Source organism: Aspergillus viridinutans (assembly GCF_018404265.1).
Source record: "Aspergillus viridinutans IFM 47045 DNA, scaffold_6, whole genome shotgun sequence".
Classification (NCBI taxonomy): domain Eukaryota; kingdom Fungi; phylum Ascomycota; class Eurotiomycetes; order Eurotiales; family Aspergillaceae; genus Aspergillus; species Aspergillus viridinutans.
Genome location: NW_025091222.1, coordinates 2,380,705 through 2,397,070, shown reverse-complemented (window position 1 = coordinate 2,397,070; position 16,366 = coordinate 2,380,705). Strand labels below are relative to the sequence as shown.

Below are 16,366 nucleotides of genomic sequence, written 5' to 3'. Positions count from 1 at the left end.
GTTGCGTGAGTCTAGTGCAAGGGGGCCAAATCCTTCGGGGATTACCTGTCTGGGCAGGGCTCTATGCCTGCACACTTCAGGAAACGCTGAAGATGATCTCTGAAGAGCAGAACTTTATTGTTCATTTCTTCCACTTGAGCTCCTTGAAGGTGATGTTGAGCCACAACGGGTGGTCAATAGCCGAATATTGCGCAGCTGAAAAACTAACGCCGACAAAAGAGCCATTAATTTTACTTTCCTACACAGAGCATATTCAGCTCACAGCGTGCTGAGGCGACTATAGGGCTAATTCCACGCTCTCTAAATGTCCGAGTGGGGCTGAGCCCTTTATCAGAGTCTCATTCTGGGAGCATCAGCAAGATCGGAGTTTCCATACAGTGAAAACATGGAAAACAGATAGAAAGGGATGTTGTAACCAGTAAGCTGCTATTTGACAGGGGTGAGCTTTGCGTGCAAGCTGTATATATTGTTCTGCTTTCCCATCAGTGGCTGAGAAAAATCACAATCAGACGCCAGAGAATTCAACTTGTGTTAACATAGATCTGTACAATATTCAACATAACCAGATTCTTTTCGATCTGCTTCACTTGAACCCTCGCACTCTTTTATCTCGGAGCCGGTGGTCATTCAAAATGGTTGATCTGAATCCCAGCACCCTTACCCTTCTTTTCGGGCCTCAGGATCCCGACATCGACATTCGACACTTGACCGCACTTCGAACTGCCTTGCTGGAAACAAGTCATCTCCAGTGGATGGTGAACCTCCTGGTAAAACTACCGCAAGAATGGTCAACAATCTCCGCGGCCCATCCTGAGCTCCAAGCTTTCCGGGGTCGAAAGTATCTTGATACGTTGAGTGAATGGGTGAGAAGAGGAGAACTATCCCAAGAGCTATTTCCATTGCCCAATATATTGGTCACGCCATTGGTTATCGCAACGCAATTAGTACAATATACCAAATTTGTGGAGCAAATGAACCCAAACATCACGCGTGAGGATTCCCTGAAGAGCGTGTTGAAGGTCAACACCGAGACAGCGGGTCTCTGTTCTGGGCTGTTGAGCAGTGCTGCCGTTGCTAGCTCGGGAAGTCTTGCAGAACTCGAAACACACGGCGCCGCCGCTATCCGAATGGCAACAGCTATAGGTGCACTAGTCGATGCAGCAGACTCGGAAGACGAAGATGGCGATAAGTGGCAGTCTGTCGCGGTTGGGTGGACATCCCAGACTGCGGAAGAGAAGCTGCATGGAATCGCAGAGCGTTTTCCAGAGGTATGCAAATTGTTGATCTAAGGAAGTTTCAGGGATCTAACGAGGCCAGGCATACATTTCTGTCATCTCTGAAGCCCGCCTGGCCACTCTCACTGTTCGAAAAGTGGATGGGAACGAGATCCTAAACCAGTTGAAGGAAGCTGGTTTGATTTTCACAAAAACATCCCTGCGTGGCCCCTTCCATTGTGAGCGCCGCAGGAGCCAGGCTACGGCTCTTCTGGATCTCTTTGACTCAGAGCCCAAGTATCGCTTCCCGGCCACATCACAGCTCGCTTTTAAAACACGGGCAGCCGATGGCTCGATCCTCCCCGTGGACGGAAAGCTCCACAAAATGGCTGCGTGTGCAATGCTGACGGATCAGGCTGATTGGCATAAGCTGTTCACGACACTGCATGAATCGACCTCCCTGGTCGTAACCTTCGGAAGCCAGCGTTTCGTGCCCCAGTGGTTCCTCCGCAAGCTTGGCACTAAGCTGTCGCATGCAGCCAATATCGATATCCAGGCAGAAAATTGCTCTGCCCCAATGTACGCTTTGCTAGACCCCACCCCACATGATTCCATCGCCGTGGTCGGTATGGCTTGCCACTTCCCCGGCGGTAGCGACCTGGATGAGTTCTGGCACACAATTTGTGCTGGAGAATCGCAGGCCCGTGAAGTTCCCACCGACAGAGTGAACTTCGAGTATTCAGCTTGGCGTGAGAACAATCCAGACCGAAAATGGTTTGGTAACTTCGTGGACGATCATGATGTGTTTGACCACAAGTTTTTTCAGAAGAGCCCGAGGGAGGTTGTCTCGACTGACCCACAACATCGACTGATGTTGCAGGTTGCCTATCAGGCAGTGCAGCAATCTGGATATTTTAACAAGCGAGGTTGAAGCCAGCATGTCGGTTGCTACGTCGGCATTGGCGTAACGGACTACGAGAACAATGTCGCTTGCCATGAACCTACGGCTTACACAGCCACTGGAAATCTCAAGTCCTTTGCTGCCGGCAAAATCAGCCATTTCTTCGGTTGGAGCGGACCGGGAGTCACAATAGATACGGCTTGTTCATCCTCTGCCCTAGCAGTGCACCACGCATGCCGCGCAATTTTGGGCGGCGAGTGTGATGCCGCGCTCGCTGGTGGAGTTAATATTATGACAAGCCCCGAATGGTATCAGAACCTCGACGGAGCGTCTTTCCTCAGCCCTACTGGACAATGTAAGCCATTTGATGCGGCGGCGGATGGTTATTGCAGAGGAGAGGGTGCCGGCGCTGTTTTTCTGAAGAAACTATCTGCCGCGCTCGAGGATGGCGATCAGGCCCTCGGTGTTATCCGCGGTTCAAGCGTGAACCAAAACGAGAACTGCTCTGCAATTACTGCCCCCAGTATCTCATCTCTCAGCAATGTCTTTTCCACTGTTCTCAGGAAAGCTAGACTTGATCCTAAGCAAATCTCGGTGGTGGAGGCACACGGCACCGGGACACAGGTCGGTGATCAAGCCGAGTACAACAGTGTCCGCAGAATATTGGGCGGCCCAGGCCGTGCACAGCCTCTGAATCTGGGATCGGTCAAGGGCCTTATCGGCCACCTGGAGTGCGGCTCTGGGATCGCTGCCTTGATCAAAGTACTGCTGATGATTCATCACGGCTCCATTCCCCCGCAGCCTGGCTTTCAGACCCTGAACCCAAAGCTCGGAGCCTTGCCATCGGACAATATCGATATCTCCAAGGTTCTAAAGCCATGGCAAGCAGACTTCCGGGCAGCACTGCTGAACAATTACGGTGCCTCCGGCTCAAACGCCTCTTTGGTTGTAACCCAGACAGACCAATTTACACGCGAAAGCAAAGCGTCCGGAAACATCGACGAATGGAGGCGTCCCTTCTGGTTTTCTGCCTTTGACAATCAATCATTGCGATCGTATGCGTTCAAGATGATCCGATTCCTACGATCAAGAAAGCAAGATGATCACTGTTTCTTGATCCGCAATCTGTCTTACCAATTAGCCCGCCAGTCGAATTGCTCGCTTGGAGAGGCACACATATTCAGTTGCGCTTCAGTGGACGAGCTGGAAGCAAAACTTGTCAATCTGGTAGATGGCTCTAGCGAACCGGGTTTGATAAATGGAAAAGAGCGATCGAGACTAGTTATTCTTTATTTCAGTGGCCAACGGTCCGATTTTGTAACTCTTGACTGAGAGGCTTATGAGTACTTCCCTGTGCTACGGACTCATCTCGACCGATGCCATGAGGCCTGTTTATCGCTGGGACTGAAAGGCATTGTGCCAGCCATCTTTGAGCGCCAGGCGAGAAGCATCATTGAATTGCAGACTATGCAATTCGCTCTGCAGTATTCCTGCGCAAAGAGTTGGATCGAAAGTGGCGTGCAGGTCACAGCGCTCGTAGGTCACAGCTTCGGTGATCTCACGGCCATGTGTATTTCTGGAATGCTCACGCTCGAGGACGCCCTGAAGGTGGTCTCGGGACGGGCCAGAATCATTGAAGAGAAGTGGGGCCCGGAGAAGGGCTGCATGTTAGCTGTTGACGGCGAGCGGGAGATTGTCCAACAGCTGCTTCAACGGGTGAATGACGCTTCCTCAGTCCCAGTTACGATTGCCTGCTTCAACGGCCCCCGAAACTTCACTCTGGCCGGCACCGCTGCTGCGATCGAACTTGTCAAGCAGACCGTATCTTCTTCCCCCACCTTTTTCGACATCAAGACAAAGGCCCTTGATACTACCCATGCTTTCCACTCATGCTTAGTTGATGATCTGGTTCCTGAACTCGAGAAGCTCGGAGAAGACTTGATCTTCCGCAAACCAGTTCTTCACCATGAGAGAGCAACGCAAGAATGTGCTAGCAGTCCGCCCCCATCGACGGTATTTGCTTCTCACATGAGAGACCCCGTACACTTTGATAAGGCGGTGCAGCGCCTGGCCGAGCGATATCCGTCGAGCATTTGGCTCGAGGCGGGTTCGGGTTCGGGTTCGGGAGTAACAAGTCTTGCCAGCAGGACTGCTGGACTTTGGAATATGACTTTCCAGTCCATCGATATCTCCCGCTCAGGAGCTGTCCAGAACATGACCGACGCGACAGTCAACCTCTGGAAGGCAGGGCTTAACCATTCTTTCTGGGAACATGTCGGACCGGCAATCGACCGTCCCATCCTTTTGCTTCCACCATATCAGTTCGTCAAGTCCAAACATTGGTTGGAGCGCCGCAAACAGCAAGTCAAGCAGATCGAGTCAGTCGTGCAAATACCCAATACTCGAAACGGCATGTGGTCGTTCATTGGCTACGAAGACTCTACAAAGACACACGCACGATTCCAGATTCACCTTGAATCGGAGGAAATGAAGGCTTTTGTTGGGGCCCATTTTATCGCACAAACGGCGGCGATTTGCCCCAGTATGCTGCAGCAAGTCATTGCTCGTGATACGTTGGCAAGTCTGGTTGATGTATCAAATCTGCTTCCCGCGCTGGAATGCATGGAGAGCGAGTCGCCTTTATGCCTAGGCGGAACGAAACAAGTCTGGCTCGATGCGGAGATGGTTGATGACAGCCCGATTACCTGGAAATTCCATATCACCAGCACGGAGAAAGACGTTGATGCCACACAGCACGTTTCAGGTCGCATGGTGTTCCATTCGCCTGAATCTGCTGCTCAGACCTTTGAAACATACGAGCGATTAGTCGATCACAGGCGCGCTCTGGCCCTGCTGGACGGTGACGAGTCTGACCAAGTCATCAAGGGGAGTCGTAATATCTACAAGGTGTTCTCACCTGTGGTGCAGTACAACAACGACAGTTACAAGGGGCTCCAAAAGCTGGCCTCTTCCAGAAACGAGTCTGCAGGACGCATCGTCAAACAGGATCCGACAAACACAGTTCTTAGCGTTGGTCTTGGTGATACCTTCTGTCAAGTGGCTGGTATCTTCTTGAATTGCATGTCTGATTGCGAAGATGACAAGATGTATCTGTCTAACTGAGTTGACTTATGGATTCGTTCGCCCAGCTTCCCGATGGATGCGAGACCAGAGCGCTGGGACGTATATGCGCGCCATCATCAACCATCGCCCAAGGAGTACGTTAGCGACTTGTTCGTCTTTGATGCCGAAACCAGCAAACCGGTGTGGATCGTTTTGGGTCTTCATTTCGTGGAAGTCTCAATCGTCGGCATGTCCCGACTCCTGACAAAGCTGACTGGTGGACAGCCAGTCCAACAGGCAGCTCCCACCGTAGCGGCGATACCTGATGTGGTTTCGATCACTCCAAGATTCGAGGCCTCCAAGTCAGCCGGCATCACTGCTGTTGGTGGCAAGAAGCCAAGTGCGAAAGAAGAGACGAAGAAAGAAGTGAAAAAAGAGGCGAAGAAAGATGATGGGCCCGATGTCCTCGGTGGTGTCCGAAGTTTGTTTATCAACTTGCTGGGGCTTGACGCGGACGAAATCCAACTCAATTCGGACGTCGTCGAACTGGGTATTGACTCACTGCTGGCCATGGAGGTTGCTCGGGAGGTTGAAAAGTACTTCGGCATCAAATTCGAGCTGGATGAGCTCATGGAGATGGTGGATGTGCGGAGTCTGGTGAATAGCATTCGAGGCAAGATGGGGGCATCTGACTCCGCAACTCTTGCAGACAGTACCGACGAGTTTGCTACAAATTCCTCGGCCAGTGACTTCGTTCTGCTTCAAGCCAGTGAGGATGGCGAAACCAATGGTGGACTGTATAAGGCTGATGCACAGCTCCCCACCCGTTCTATCGCGGATCTTTTTACACAGACAAAGCTCCAAACGGACCGATTCATCGCAGAAAATCAGCTCTCCGGTTATTCCCATCACGTCCAGCCAAAATTGACAGAGTTGGTCATTGTCCACACACTCGACGCCTTCGACCAAATGGGATGCTCTATTCGTTCTGCGAAACAGGGTGAATCAATCCCTCCCATTCCTCACCTGCCCAAACATGACAAGGTCATGGCCGTTCTGCGAGGCTTGTTAGAAAAAGCGCGCCTTGTGGACGTGGAGGGCTCAACATTGATTCGCACAGCGATTCCCGCTCCATCCAAGTCAGCCTCCCAGTTGCTTCAAGACCTCTTACATGAGTATCCTGAGCACTCCTACGACCATAAACTCACTAGCCTGACCGGATCCCAATTGGCGGATTGTTTGACAGGAAAGACTGAAGCCATCCAGCTGCTGTTTGGCTCTGCGGAGGGGCGAGAGCTCGCGGCGGGCATGTACGGAAAGTCCCCCATTAACGTGGCCTGGTTGCGGCAGCTGCAGCATTTCTGGGAGCAGTTGATCCACCACCTCCTAGCGCAACGCGAGGAGGCAATCAACATTCTGGAGATGGGTGCCGGTACTGGGGGTACGACGGCGGCATTGTTGCCGCTTCTCGCTCGCTCGAGAATCCCTGTCTGCTACACAGCTAGTGACATCTCGCCCTCGCTGGTGGCTGGACTCCGAAAGCGATTCAAGGAGTACTCCTGGATAAAGTTTGAGGTGCTTGACATTGAAAAACCACCCCCAGCTAAGCTTCTGGAAAGCCAGCACGTTGTGCTGGCGACCAACTGTGTCCATGCAACCCACAGTCTGGCGAATACCACCAAAAACATCCACAAAATTCTCCGGCCCGACGGGTTTCTCATTATGCTGGAGATGACTGAGGCAGTACCTTGGGTGGATTCGGTCTTTGGATTGGTCGAAGGGTGGTGGCTCTTTGATGATGGTCGCGAGCATGCGCTCGCTCAGCCAGAGTTCTGGGAGAAGACGCTGCACGGCAACGGATACGGTCATGTCGACTGGAGCGATGGCCGTTTGCCCGAGAACTCCATCCAGCGCATTATAATTGCGTTTGCCTCTCCTCAGAATCATCGCCGGGTATCCACATTTCCCCCTGCTCCTTCGAAGGTCCCGGCTGACGTTTTTGCCCGCCGAACAGTAACGGAGTGGTTGGTCCAAAAACATACCAACGGCTTTGCTGCCCCGATCTCGCGCTTGGTCAATCACAGTCCTTCGCGCTGTGTGCTGGTTACAGGCGCCACAGGCAGTCTGGGATCGCATATTGTGGCCCATCTCGCTGAGCAACCGGGTGTTCGCAAGGTCGTTTGTCTGAACAGGGTGAGCAGTTCAGACCCAACCGCTCGACAACACAAGGCCCTTCTATCCAGAGACCTCTTGTTAAATGAAAACATTACAAAATTGGATATAATAGAGACCGACACGTCCATGGCCAACCTCGGTCTCTGCACCGCAGCCTATCAAGATCTCGTCGCGAACGTTACAGACATTGTTCACAACGCATGGCCCATGAGCATGACACGTCCTGTGCGCGGCTTCGAGCCCCAATTCAAGTCCATGCGCAATTTGATTGACCTTGCTCGTGATTGCGGCAACGAAGGGCGAAAAGTGGGATTCCTGTTCGTCTCCTCCGTCTCAGTGGTGGGCTGCCATCCGTTCCTGAGCGGCCAAGCACGCGTCCCGGAGGAGAGAGTCGACGTAGAATCCGCCCTGCCAATGGGATACGCGGATGCCAAGCTAGTGTGTGAGCATATGCTTGACGAGACTCTGCACCGACACTCCGACGTCTTCTGCGTCAGTTCCGTGCGTATCGGCCAGATCTGCGGATCGAAGATCAACGGCCAGTGGAATCCGGTGGAACATCTCGTGCACTTAATTAAGTCGTCGCAGACACTCGGAGTGCTGCCGGATCTGGACGGGGTATGTTCTTGTGACCCCTGTGTCTCTTAGTTGCCCATCTAACATCTTTATAGGTTTTGTCGTGGTGCCCAGTTAATGATGTGGCGGCCACAATGGGTGATCTGCTCATAGGAGAGCAGCCCTCATACCCAATCTACCACATTGAGAACCCTGTGCGCCAGCCCTGGAGCGAAATGGTGACCATCCTTTCCGATACACTCAATATCCCATCGTCTAACGTCATTCCATATGGCGAATGGCTACATCGAGTGCGCCAGTTTCCGCCTAGTTTGACAGTGTCAGAGAACCCGGCGGCCAGGCTGGGAGACTTTTTCGAGATGGACTTTTTACGTATGTCTTGTGGCGGGGTGATACTGGACACAGCTCGCACTAAAGAGCACTCAGCAACATTCAGAGGTTTGGGTCCGATCGATTGGTCACTGGTCATGAGGTATATCCAGGCATGGAAGCAGTCGGGGTTTTTGCGTTGATAAGTCTGGCGTTTTGATATTGGTGGTTTGCTCGTTCTGTATTTTATTTACTTTGCCTTATTCTTTCTGTTCATTATGTTTAACAGTATCTCAATGTGTTTGTTGAAAGGTCCATAAGGACATCAAAACAGACATTAAACGTGTCTTTTCTGTTCTTTAAATGAAATATTGATCGGCGAATAAGGCATATACGTAGTAGGAAGGAACATGTATGCTTAAAGGAAACATGAAAAGGGAAAGGACCTCTGTAAGAGTATTTTATTGTGTAATGGTTGAGCCTAAGAACATCCGTAGCAATCCACGCAGCCCTAACTTCAGAAGCATATTCCAATGGTTTTGCCATCACCAGCTCGTCAATCCCTTGGCCCTGTCAAATCCTCCTCTTAGCTGCGAATCCGGATGAACAATCTTCCCCTGCATGATCGTGTAATTCACAATCCCCTCACAGTCTTCCGGCTTGACTCTCGCCAACCAGATCATCTGCTGTTCTTGCTTGCGATAGATCAGAACATTTGCAGAGAACTTGTGCCCGCCAACATGCGACACAAAATAAATCCCTACACCCCCGGGACGCTCATCATCCATATCTCAGTAGAGATCATGTCTGCGTAGATGTCGGCCCATTTCCTTTTTAATCAGCAGCGCCGTGATTCCACAGCGCGCATCGCGCCGCTTGTGCGAGCACAGCAAGACTACGTAGTCATGTGGACATGGTCGAGAGTTCAATCGTGGACTGCTGAGGGACTCGGTTGGATTTTCTGGTGGCACGTCAATAAAGGTCTCGACAACGTGCTGCACATCTGAGTAAGAAACGTCGTCCACAAAGGTAAACGATGGCAGCACGAGGATCGTTGTCTTGCTGCAGTTATCCGGCGCCTCTCCTCCTGGTAGAGTGAGGTTGGAGGCAGAGACCATGATACGCTTTTGCACGTAAGCATATTTCTACCTGCCAAGTAGAGAGCAAACGAACCCCAAATTTTGATTTAGCGTCCGATTTGAACGCCTTCATTAAGCTCCCATCTTCTTGTTCGACCTTGGGAATCCAGTCTTGTTTGCCCGTCGCAACAAGCACGTGGGCGTGGAACTCTTTGATGAATCCGTACATAGGAAGGGTGGAGTCGATCTTGACGTTTTTGGGACATTTCATGGTGCAGTCGTGGCAGTCATCACGTCAGTCTGCGCCATCAACTTTCGGATCGACTTCCGGAAAGATGTATTTCGGGCGCCTGCCGGTGATTTTCAGAAGTGAGCGCAGCATGTTAAGTGTAGTCAAAGTTATTATGGCCATACTCAGTATGGTGGAGATCTAATTACATGATCTCACTTAGTAGATAGCTCCTTCCACTGTATAATAGTAAACATAGATTTATATATATAATAATTAATAAAATATCTTCATATTCTAAACCTCTCTCTACCTATTCTATAGATTATAAGCCCAGAGCCTCTTAGAGAGCTCTAGGGAATCATTCCTAAGTTCTTTCCTTAAGCTATTTTACTACTTTTTACTTTTAAAAGCCTCTTTTAGTAGATATTCTACCTAAAATATTTATCTAGGCTAGATATTCCACCTAAGATAGAAACTATCCTTTTATTACCTTTATTAACAGGGCCCTGTAAAAGATTCTTATATTTAAGAATCCTTATAGGTATAGAAGCCTGGTAGTTACTCTTAGATATATCTAAAATCTTATTCCCTTAAAGGATATATCTAAAACCTTATTTCTTTTATTAAAACCTCTCTTTAAGATACCTTAAGTAGATCTCTATAAGCTACTATTACTTATAGATATAGATATCTTCTAAATCTAGTCTAAAGCTATTAAGACTTACCTATATAGTTAGGGGGTATAGTATACAGTAAATAGCTTATATATAAAGTTATAGCTATTACTAACCTAGCCTAAGGTAAGTATATTAGAAGATATAAAATAGTATAAGAAAATTAAGAAGATAATTCTAGATTAGAAAAGGATTAATAATAAAGTATATAAAGTTATTTATTCTACTATATCTTATACTATTAGATATAAAGTAATTAATTTAGAATTATCTAAAGCTATTTAGGACTATCTTAATAATAAATATAATATAATAGTAGATATATAGTCCTTTAAGGGGCTATAAATAGCTATTAATATAATATATAATAGTTATAATAGAGTCTAAGATTATATATTAAAATTATCTTAAGCCCTTAATAAATTTAATTATAGTCTTAAAGAAGGTAAGTAGCTTTCTAAATTTATTAAAATCTAATTCTTACTCTATAATCTTAGTAAGATATAGGAGATATTCCTTATATCTTATCTTAATAGTTACTATAATAAGAAAACTACTATATTTAATAGTATTATATAGATTCTTATTTAGGAAGAGATATGCATAAAGTTTAATATATTATTTATAAATATTATAAAAGTATAGAAAGGGAAGAAGCTGGCCTAGAAGAATAATAATAATTCTAAGAATAAATTAAATTAATTAAATTAGTTAAATTAGTCTAACTCTAATTTAAATAACTAGAAAGATTCCAACAATAAGGTTCCCTGGGAAACTAGGAAGAACTAGAAGTATTATTATTATAGTAAAATAGGCTATAAGAAGCCTGACTACTAGGAGTTAAATCTAGATAAGAAGCCTGATAAGAAGTCTTTATCTAATTAATCTAATAATTATAATTATGCTTATATAATAGATATAGATAATAAGATACCTAATAGCTAGTATTTAACTACCTTAATACTTAAAGAAATAATACTTACCTTCTATATTATTAATAATAATAATAGAATCCTTACCCCTACTAATAATAATAATTTAATTAATAATAATGGTATCCTTACCTCTAAACTAAATAAATAAGATATTAAAAATATATAGATAGTAATTATTACTATTAATCTAGCTCTATGCCTGCACACTAGTACTAATAACTAGATTATTAATTCTAGAGCTACTAAGCACTTTATTATAATACCTATAAACTTTATAAATAGCTTAAGAAAGCTATGTAAATAGGGTATTAAGATAGTAATAAGATAGATTATATATTCTAATTTAATTAGGGATATTATCTTATATCTTATATATCTAGGTAGATATACTAGATATATTATTATTACTAATATTCTCTATATCCCTAAGGTGGTAGTCAACCTTTTAGGCACTATTAGATTAGGCTATAAGGGTCTAGGAGTTAATCTTTTACTAGATAGTATTATTATTACTTACTTATTAGATAAAATAATTATTAGATATAGAGATATTATCTAGAATACCTATATTCTTTACCTTATAGGAAGCAATGCTGCTATTAAGACTAATAAGCTAGTTAAACTAACTAAGCTAGATATACTATTTAAGATATAGCTAATAGCATTCCCTTACTATCCTAAGAGAGGTAATAATTAGCTATTCTCTTAGTAAGATTACTTACTATAGGAAGACTGTAAGCAAGCTAAGTAAGAATTAGTAAAACCTTATTCTAATATTATAATTAATATCTAGACTAAATAAGAGGTCCTAAGCAAGTAATATATGCTTATTTTAGATCTACTATATAGTAATTATACTAGTGTTTATATATTAAAGAAAGATAAGGTTAATTTAATAATATAGTACTACTATTTTATATATTTATCTATTCCTAATATTATCTATATATCTAAAATAGTTAATAAAATAGATATTAGAGGACTATTAATTCCTAAATATACCTATAAGTCCTATGTAGTAGCTAATATAATAGTCTATAAGGGGTATATTACTATATCTTTTATTAAGTAATATAGAGAATATATCTTTATTAATATAGATAGTAGCTATAATAATATACTAAATAACTATATTACCAGAGCTTACTACTAGATAATTATTATAGATTAATTTAATAGTTAGGTTACTATCTAATTACTTAAATTTAGATACTAAGTAATGCCACTTATTAAGCTCTTTATTAAAGAAGAGAAGTATGCAGGTATTAAGATATAGATTATTTATACTAATAATAAAGGAGAATTTATTAAAAAAGAGAATTAAGTATAGACTAGAGCTAAATCTATTAAATAGGAACTTATAGTACTATATACTTATAGCTAGAATCTAGTTATAGAATATCTCATGCACACTATTCTTATAAAGATTTATACTATTATTAATAATAAAACTATTCTGCATAAACTCTGGGGTGAAATTATAAAGAGAGTTATTCTAATTAAGAATATCTTACCTATTTAAGGTAAAAATATAACTTTATATAAAATATACTTTAGTAAATATCTAGATATTAGCTCCCTATAGATCTTAGGTTTAGTTAGATATCTTACTATTACTAATAAGGTTAAATCTAAGTAGGGTATTATAAAGATTAATCTATATACTATTTATTATTATTTAGTTAGCTACACTAGCCTAGGTAAGTAATATATTATCTAGATACTAGTAACTAATAAAGTTAAATATATCTATAATATTATTTTTAAAGAAGAAAGCAATCTAGATCTCTATAAAGATCTAGATAATAATTATAGAAAATTTATTAATCTACTAGCTATTCCACCTACTAACTATAATCTAAATAAGGTTATTAGTGATAATAATTTAGATTAAGATATTATTAAAGGCTAGGATCTAATTATATCTAATCTACCTAGACTAGAGGATAGCATCTCTATACTATAAATATATATAGAGATAGGTCCTAGTATTACTAAGGATATTAACTTCCTATATAGAGGTCTTTTTAGTAAGCTAGTAGAAAATCTTCTAGAATATTCCTAGCTAGAAGTAATTTAGCTTATAGAATAGGGGGTGTATTATATTAATACTAAGGCTATAGAGAAGTATATATAGAATTATATTATTACTAGGTATATATATATTAGTAATAATTATACTAATATTATTAAGTCTTCTTCCTTTTATAAGATAATTAACTCTCCTAAAGTAGATAATTAGTAAAATACTATAAAAGTAAAAATAAATAATCTTATTAAGTAAGGTATCTAGATGCTTAAGACCCTATCTACTAGCTATAAGACTATTAAGGGGTATTAGATCTATAAGATTAAGATTAGTACTAATAATAAGATTATCTAATTTAAGATAAGATAGATTACTAAAGACTATATCTAGATATCTAGAGTAGACTTTAACTAGATATTTTCCTCTACTATAAAGCTAGCTACTATCTACCTATTCTTTATACTTATAGCTATCTTAGGCTATTATTATATTAAGGTAGACATCAAGCTTACTTTCCTATAAGATAAATTCTTTAATAGTAAAGTTATCTATATAAAGTAGCTACTAGGTTTTAATAATAAGTCTAGCTATATATATAGACTATTACTTTCTTTATATAGATTAAAGTAGTCTATATATAYCTAGTATCTTATCTTCTATAGTAGAGTTACTAAGATTAGATTATAGTTATCTAAAATTAATAAATATCTCTTCTTTAATATCTATAGTATACTCCTTATCTTATATATTAATAATATAGAGATTACTAGACCTTCTAAGCAGATTACTAAGGGGGTATATAAGGTTATTAGTAAACTATTTAATATTTTATTTATTAGCCTAGCTACCTATTATCTAGATATAAAGATAGATCTAGATATTAAGAAAAGATAGGTTAAGCTATCTTAATATACTTATCTTTAATATCTTATTAATATATTTAATCTATATTTAGTTAAAACTATAATAATACCTATAGAAGAAGGTGCTTAGCTAGTTAAATTAGATAAGTCTATTAAATATAATCTTAAACTTAAAGAGAGATATAGAGTAGGAGTTAGCTTAGTTATATATCTAATACTATAGACTAGGCTAGATACTACCTTTACTATTAGGAAGCTGGCTAGATATACTATAAATCTTAATAAATTATATTTTAAGTATCTTATTTATCCTATTTAATTCTTCTATTAGACCCTAGATATTAGAATTATCTATAAGCCTTATAATATAAAAGATATTATATATAAGCTAGGTATTATTATTAGCTATATTAATATAGATTATATAGGATATATTAATATATACTATTTAATTACTAGATATATCTTTATATTTAGTAATAGGCCTATCTTATAGACTTTTAAGCTATAATTAGTTATCTCTTTATCTATATATAAGACTAAATATATTACTATTATTTATATTATAAAGAAAGCTATCTAGCTTACCTATCTTCTTAAAGATATTAGCTTTAATAGTATATACCCTATATAGATTAATACTAATAGCTAGCCTGCTATAGACCTAGCCTATAATACTTAATTCTATGCATATAGTAAGTATATTAATATTAATTATTATTAAATTAAAGATATAATAGTTAAGAAGTAGGTCTTCCTATAGTATCTTTTAATAAATAAGATAATTATAAATCTTATAATAAAGCTACTTAGTTATCTAAAGTTTAATTAATTTTTTAAGGTACTAGGCTTAGCCTAGTAGAGCACTATAAATAGCAGATCTTAATACTATAATTATAGATTAACTACCTAATTAGGAAGTAGCTATAACCTTATTAATTAAATCTAGGGGTATATAGCCATACTCAGTATAGCAGAGATCTAATCATATAATCTCACTTAGTAGATAGCTCCTTCCATAATATAATAGTAAACATAGATTTACATACATAACGATTAATGAAATATCTTCATATTCTGAACCTCTCTCTGCCCATTCTACAGTTATTTGGTGAGGGAACCAAGAGAGATGATGGATTGGAGTCCATTAACGGAAATGAGATTAAGTTGTGACAATGGAATTATTATCCATTATGTTGGGAAGCTTCGAGGGAGCGCTGAATTGGGCTCGGCATAATCAGGTTTAAGCTCACACGCTGCAATATACCGGATCACCCCGACGACTTTCTTTTCTCCGAGCCTGTAGTAGCCCGACCCCATGTCTTCCACCTGCTATAGGGCCCCTGCTCTTGTTGTACAAATAATGTGACAAGAACCGCTTGTCTATGCATCATATTTGGAACCAAGCAGGCATGGATGAAATCACAGCTCTATGAAAGGAAACGACCCATGCTGGAATTTCGAATGATCGGCACCGAGCCAGGGAGAAGGTTTCTTTAATTTGTCGATCAGACACGTGGCGCGAACCTCAACTGAAGCATCAAGGCTACGATGATTCTCAGCTAATCCAACGGAAGGTTCTTAGGGCATCAATCTCCAGTGTCCATAGAAGGGGGCATGGTTAGTGCCTCTTAACTACTCCGTACCTAAAAGACCATGGCCTGCGTCAGCCAAAATCACTGAATCTAGTTATTAATAAGACTGGTCGTGGGTTGGATATAACCCGCGGGCTGACGGGAACCCGAACTCGTGTTTTATCATCCAAAATCCCCCCACACTCACTTGGTGTCCGGGGCGGACTGAATTTCTTGCTACTTAATTAGCCAACATTGTTCCCTCATGCGTGCTCTCTATGAGTGCGTAGTGGCTTAAGCGTGGGGTATCCATCCAGGGTGTTGGTGTTTTCACTACTGCATGAAATAATTATTTCTTTTCATAGCCCATTCACAGGAATACATAGTGGCAGCATGCTCCACGAGTTTTTGTCTGCATCCTGGAGTCTGTTTATTCTGGATGGCTGGTTTCGAGAACTTGCAGTGCTAGAAAGGTTATTATCCTATATAATAATTAATTGAACCAGGCTATTGGCTCTCTTCTGCGCCTGCCATAACCATCCACTTTTAGTGTCCACCACTCACGTTGTTGAAAAGTGCTGCATGGCTCCAACAACAATCCTTCAGAAAGTTTGGATAATCTTCGGTGATTGTTATAGCCTCCTCATGTAAGCTTCTAACTTTCTGTCCTAACTGCTCAACCTCGCTAAGCCGGCTGTTAAGATCAAGACGCCCGAATATTAGAGACAAGGTGTTCTGAGGG

At 41.7% G+C, this 16,366-nt stretch overlaps 2 protein-coding genes across 2 annotated transcripts; one reads left to right on the top strand and one right to left on the bottom strand.

Moving 5' to 3' along the window:
* Positions 1-632: 632 nt before the first annotated feature.
* Positions 633-8,441, top strand: Aspvir_008488 (type I iterative polyketide synthase; the record flags this gene model as incomplete). The annotated part of the gene is made up of 7 exons (XM_043271656.1): positions 633-1,268; positions 1,318-2,094; positions 2,152-3,364; positions 3,449-5,222; positions 5,265-7,971; positions 8,025-8,301; positions 8,356-8,441. 7 exons carry the CDS (start codon positions 633-635, stop codon positions 8,439-8,441), a joined length of 7,470 nt encoding a protein of 2,489 aa, XP_043127591.1.
* A 588-nt stretch (positions 8,442-9,029) lies between these two features.
* Positions 9,030-9,588, bottom strand: Aspvir_008487 (sucrase/ferredoxin-like domain-containing protein; the record flags this gene model as incomplete). The annotated part of the gene is made up of 2 exons (XM_043271655.1): positions 9,030-9,362; positions 9,412-9,588. 2 exons carry the CDS (start codon positions 9,586-9,588, stop codon positions 9,030-9,032), a joined length of 510 nt encoding a protein of 169 aa, XP_043127590.1.
* Positions 9,589-16,366: the final 6,778 nt, after the last annotated feature.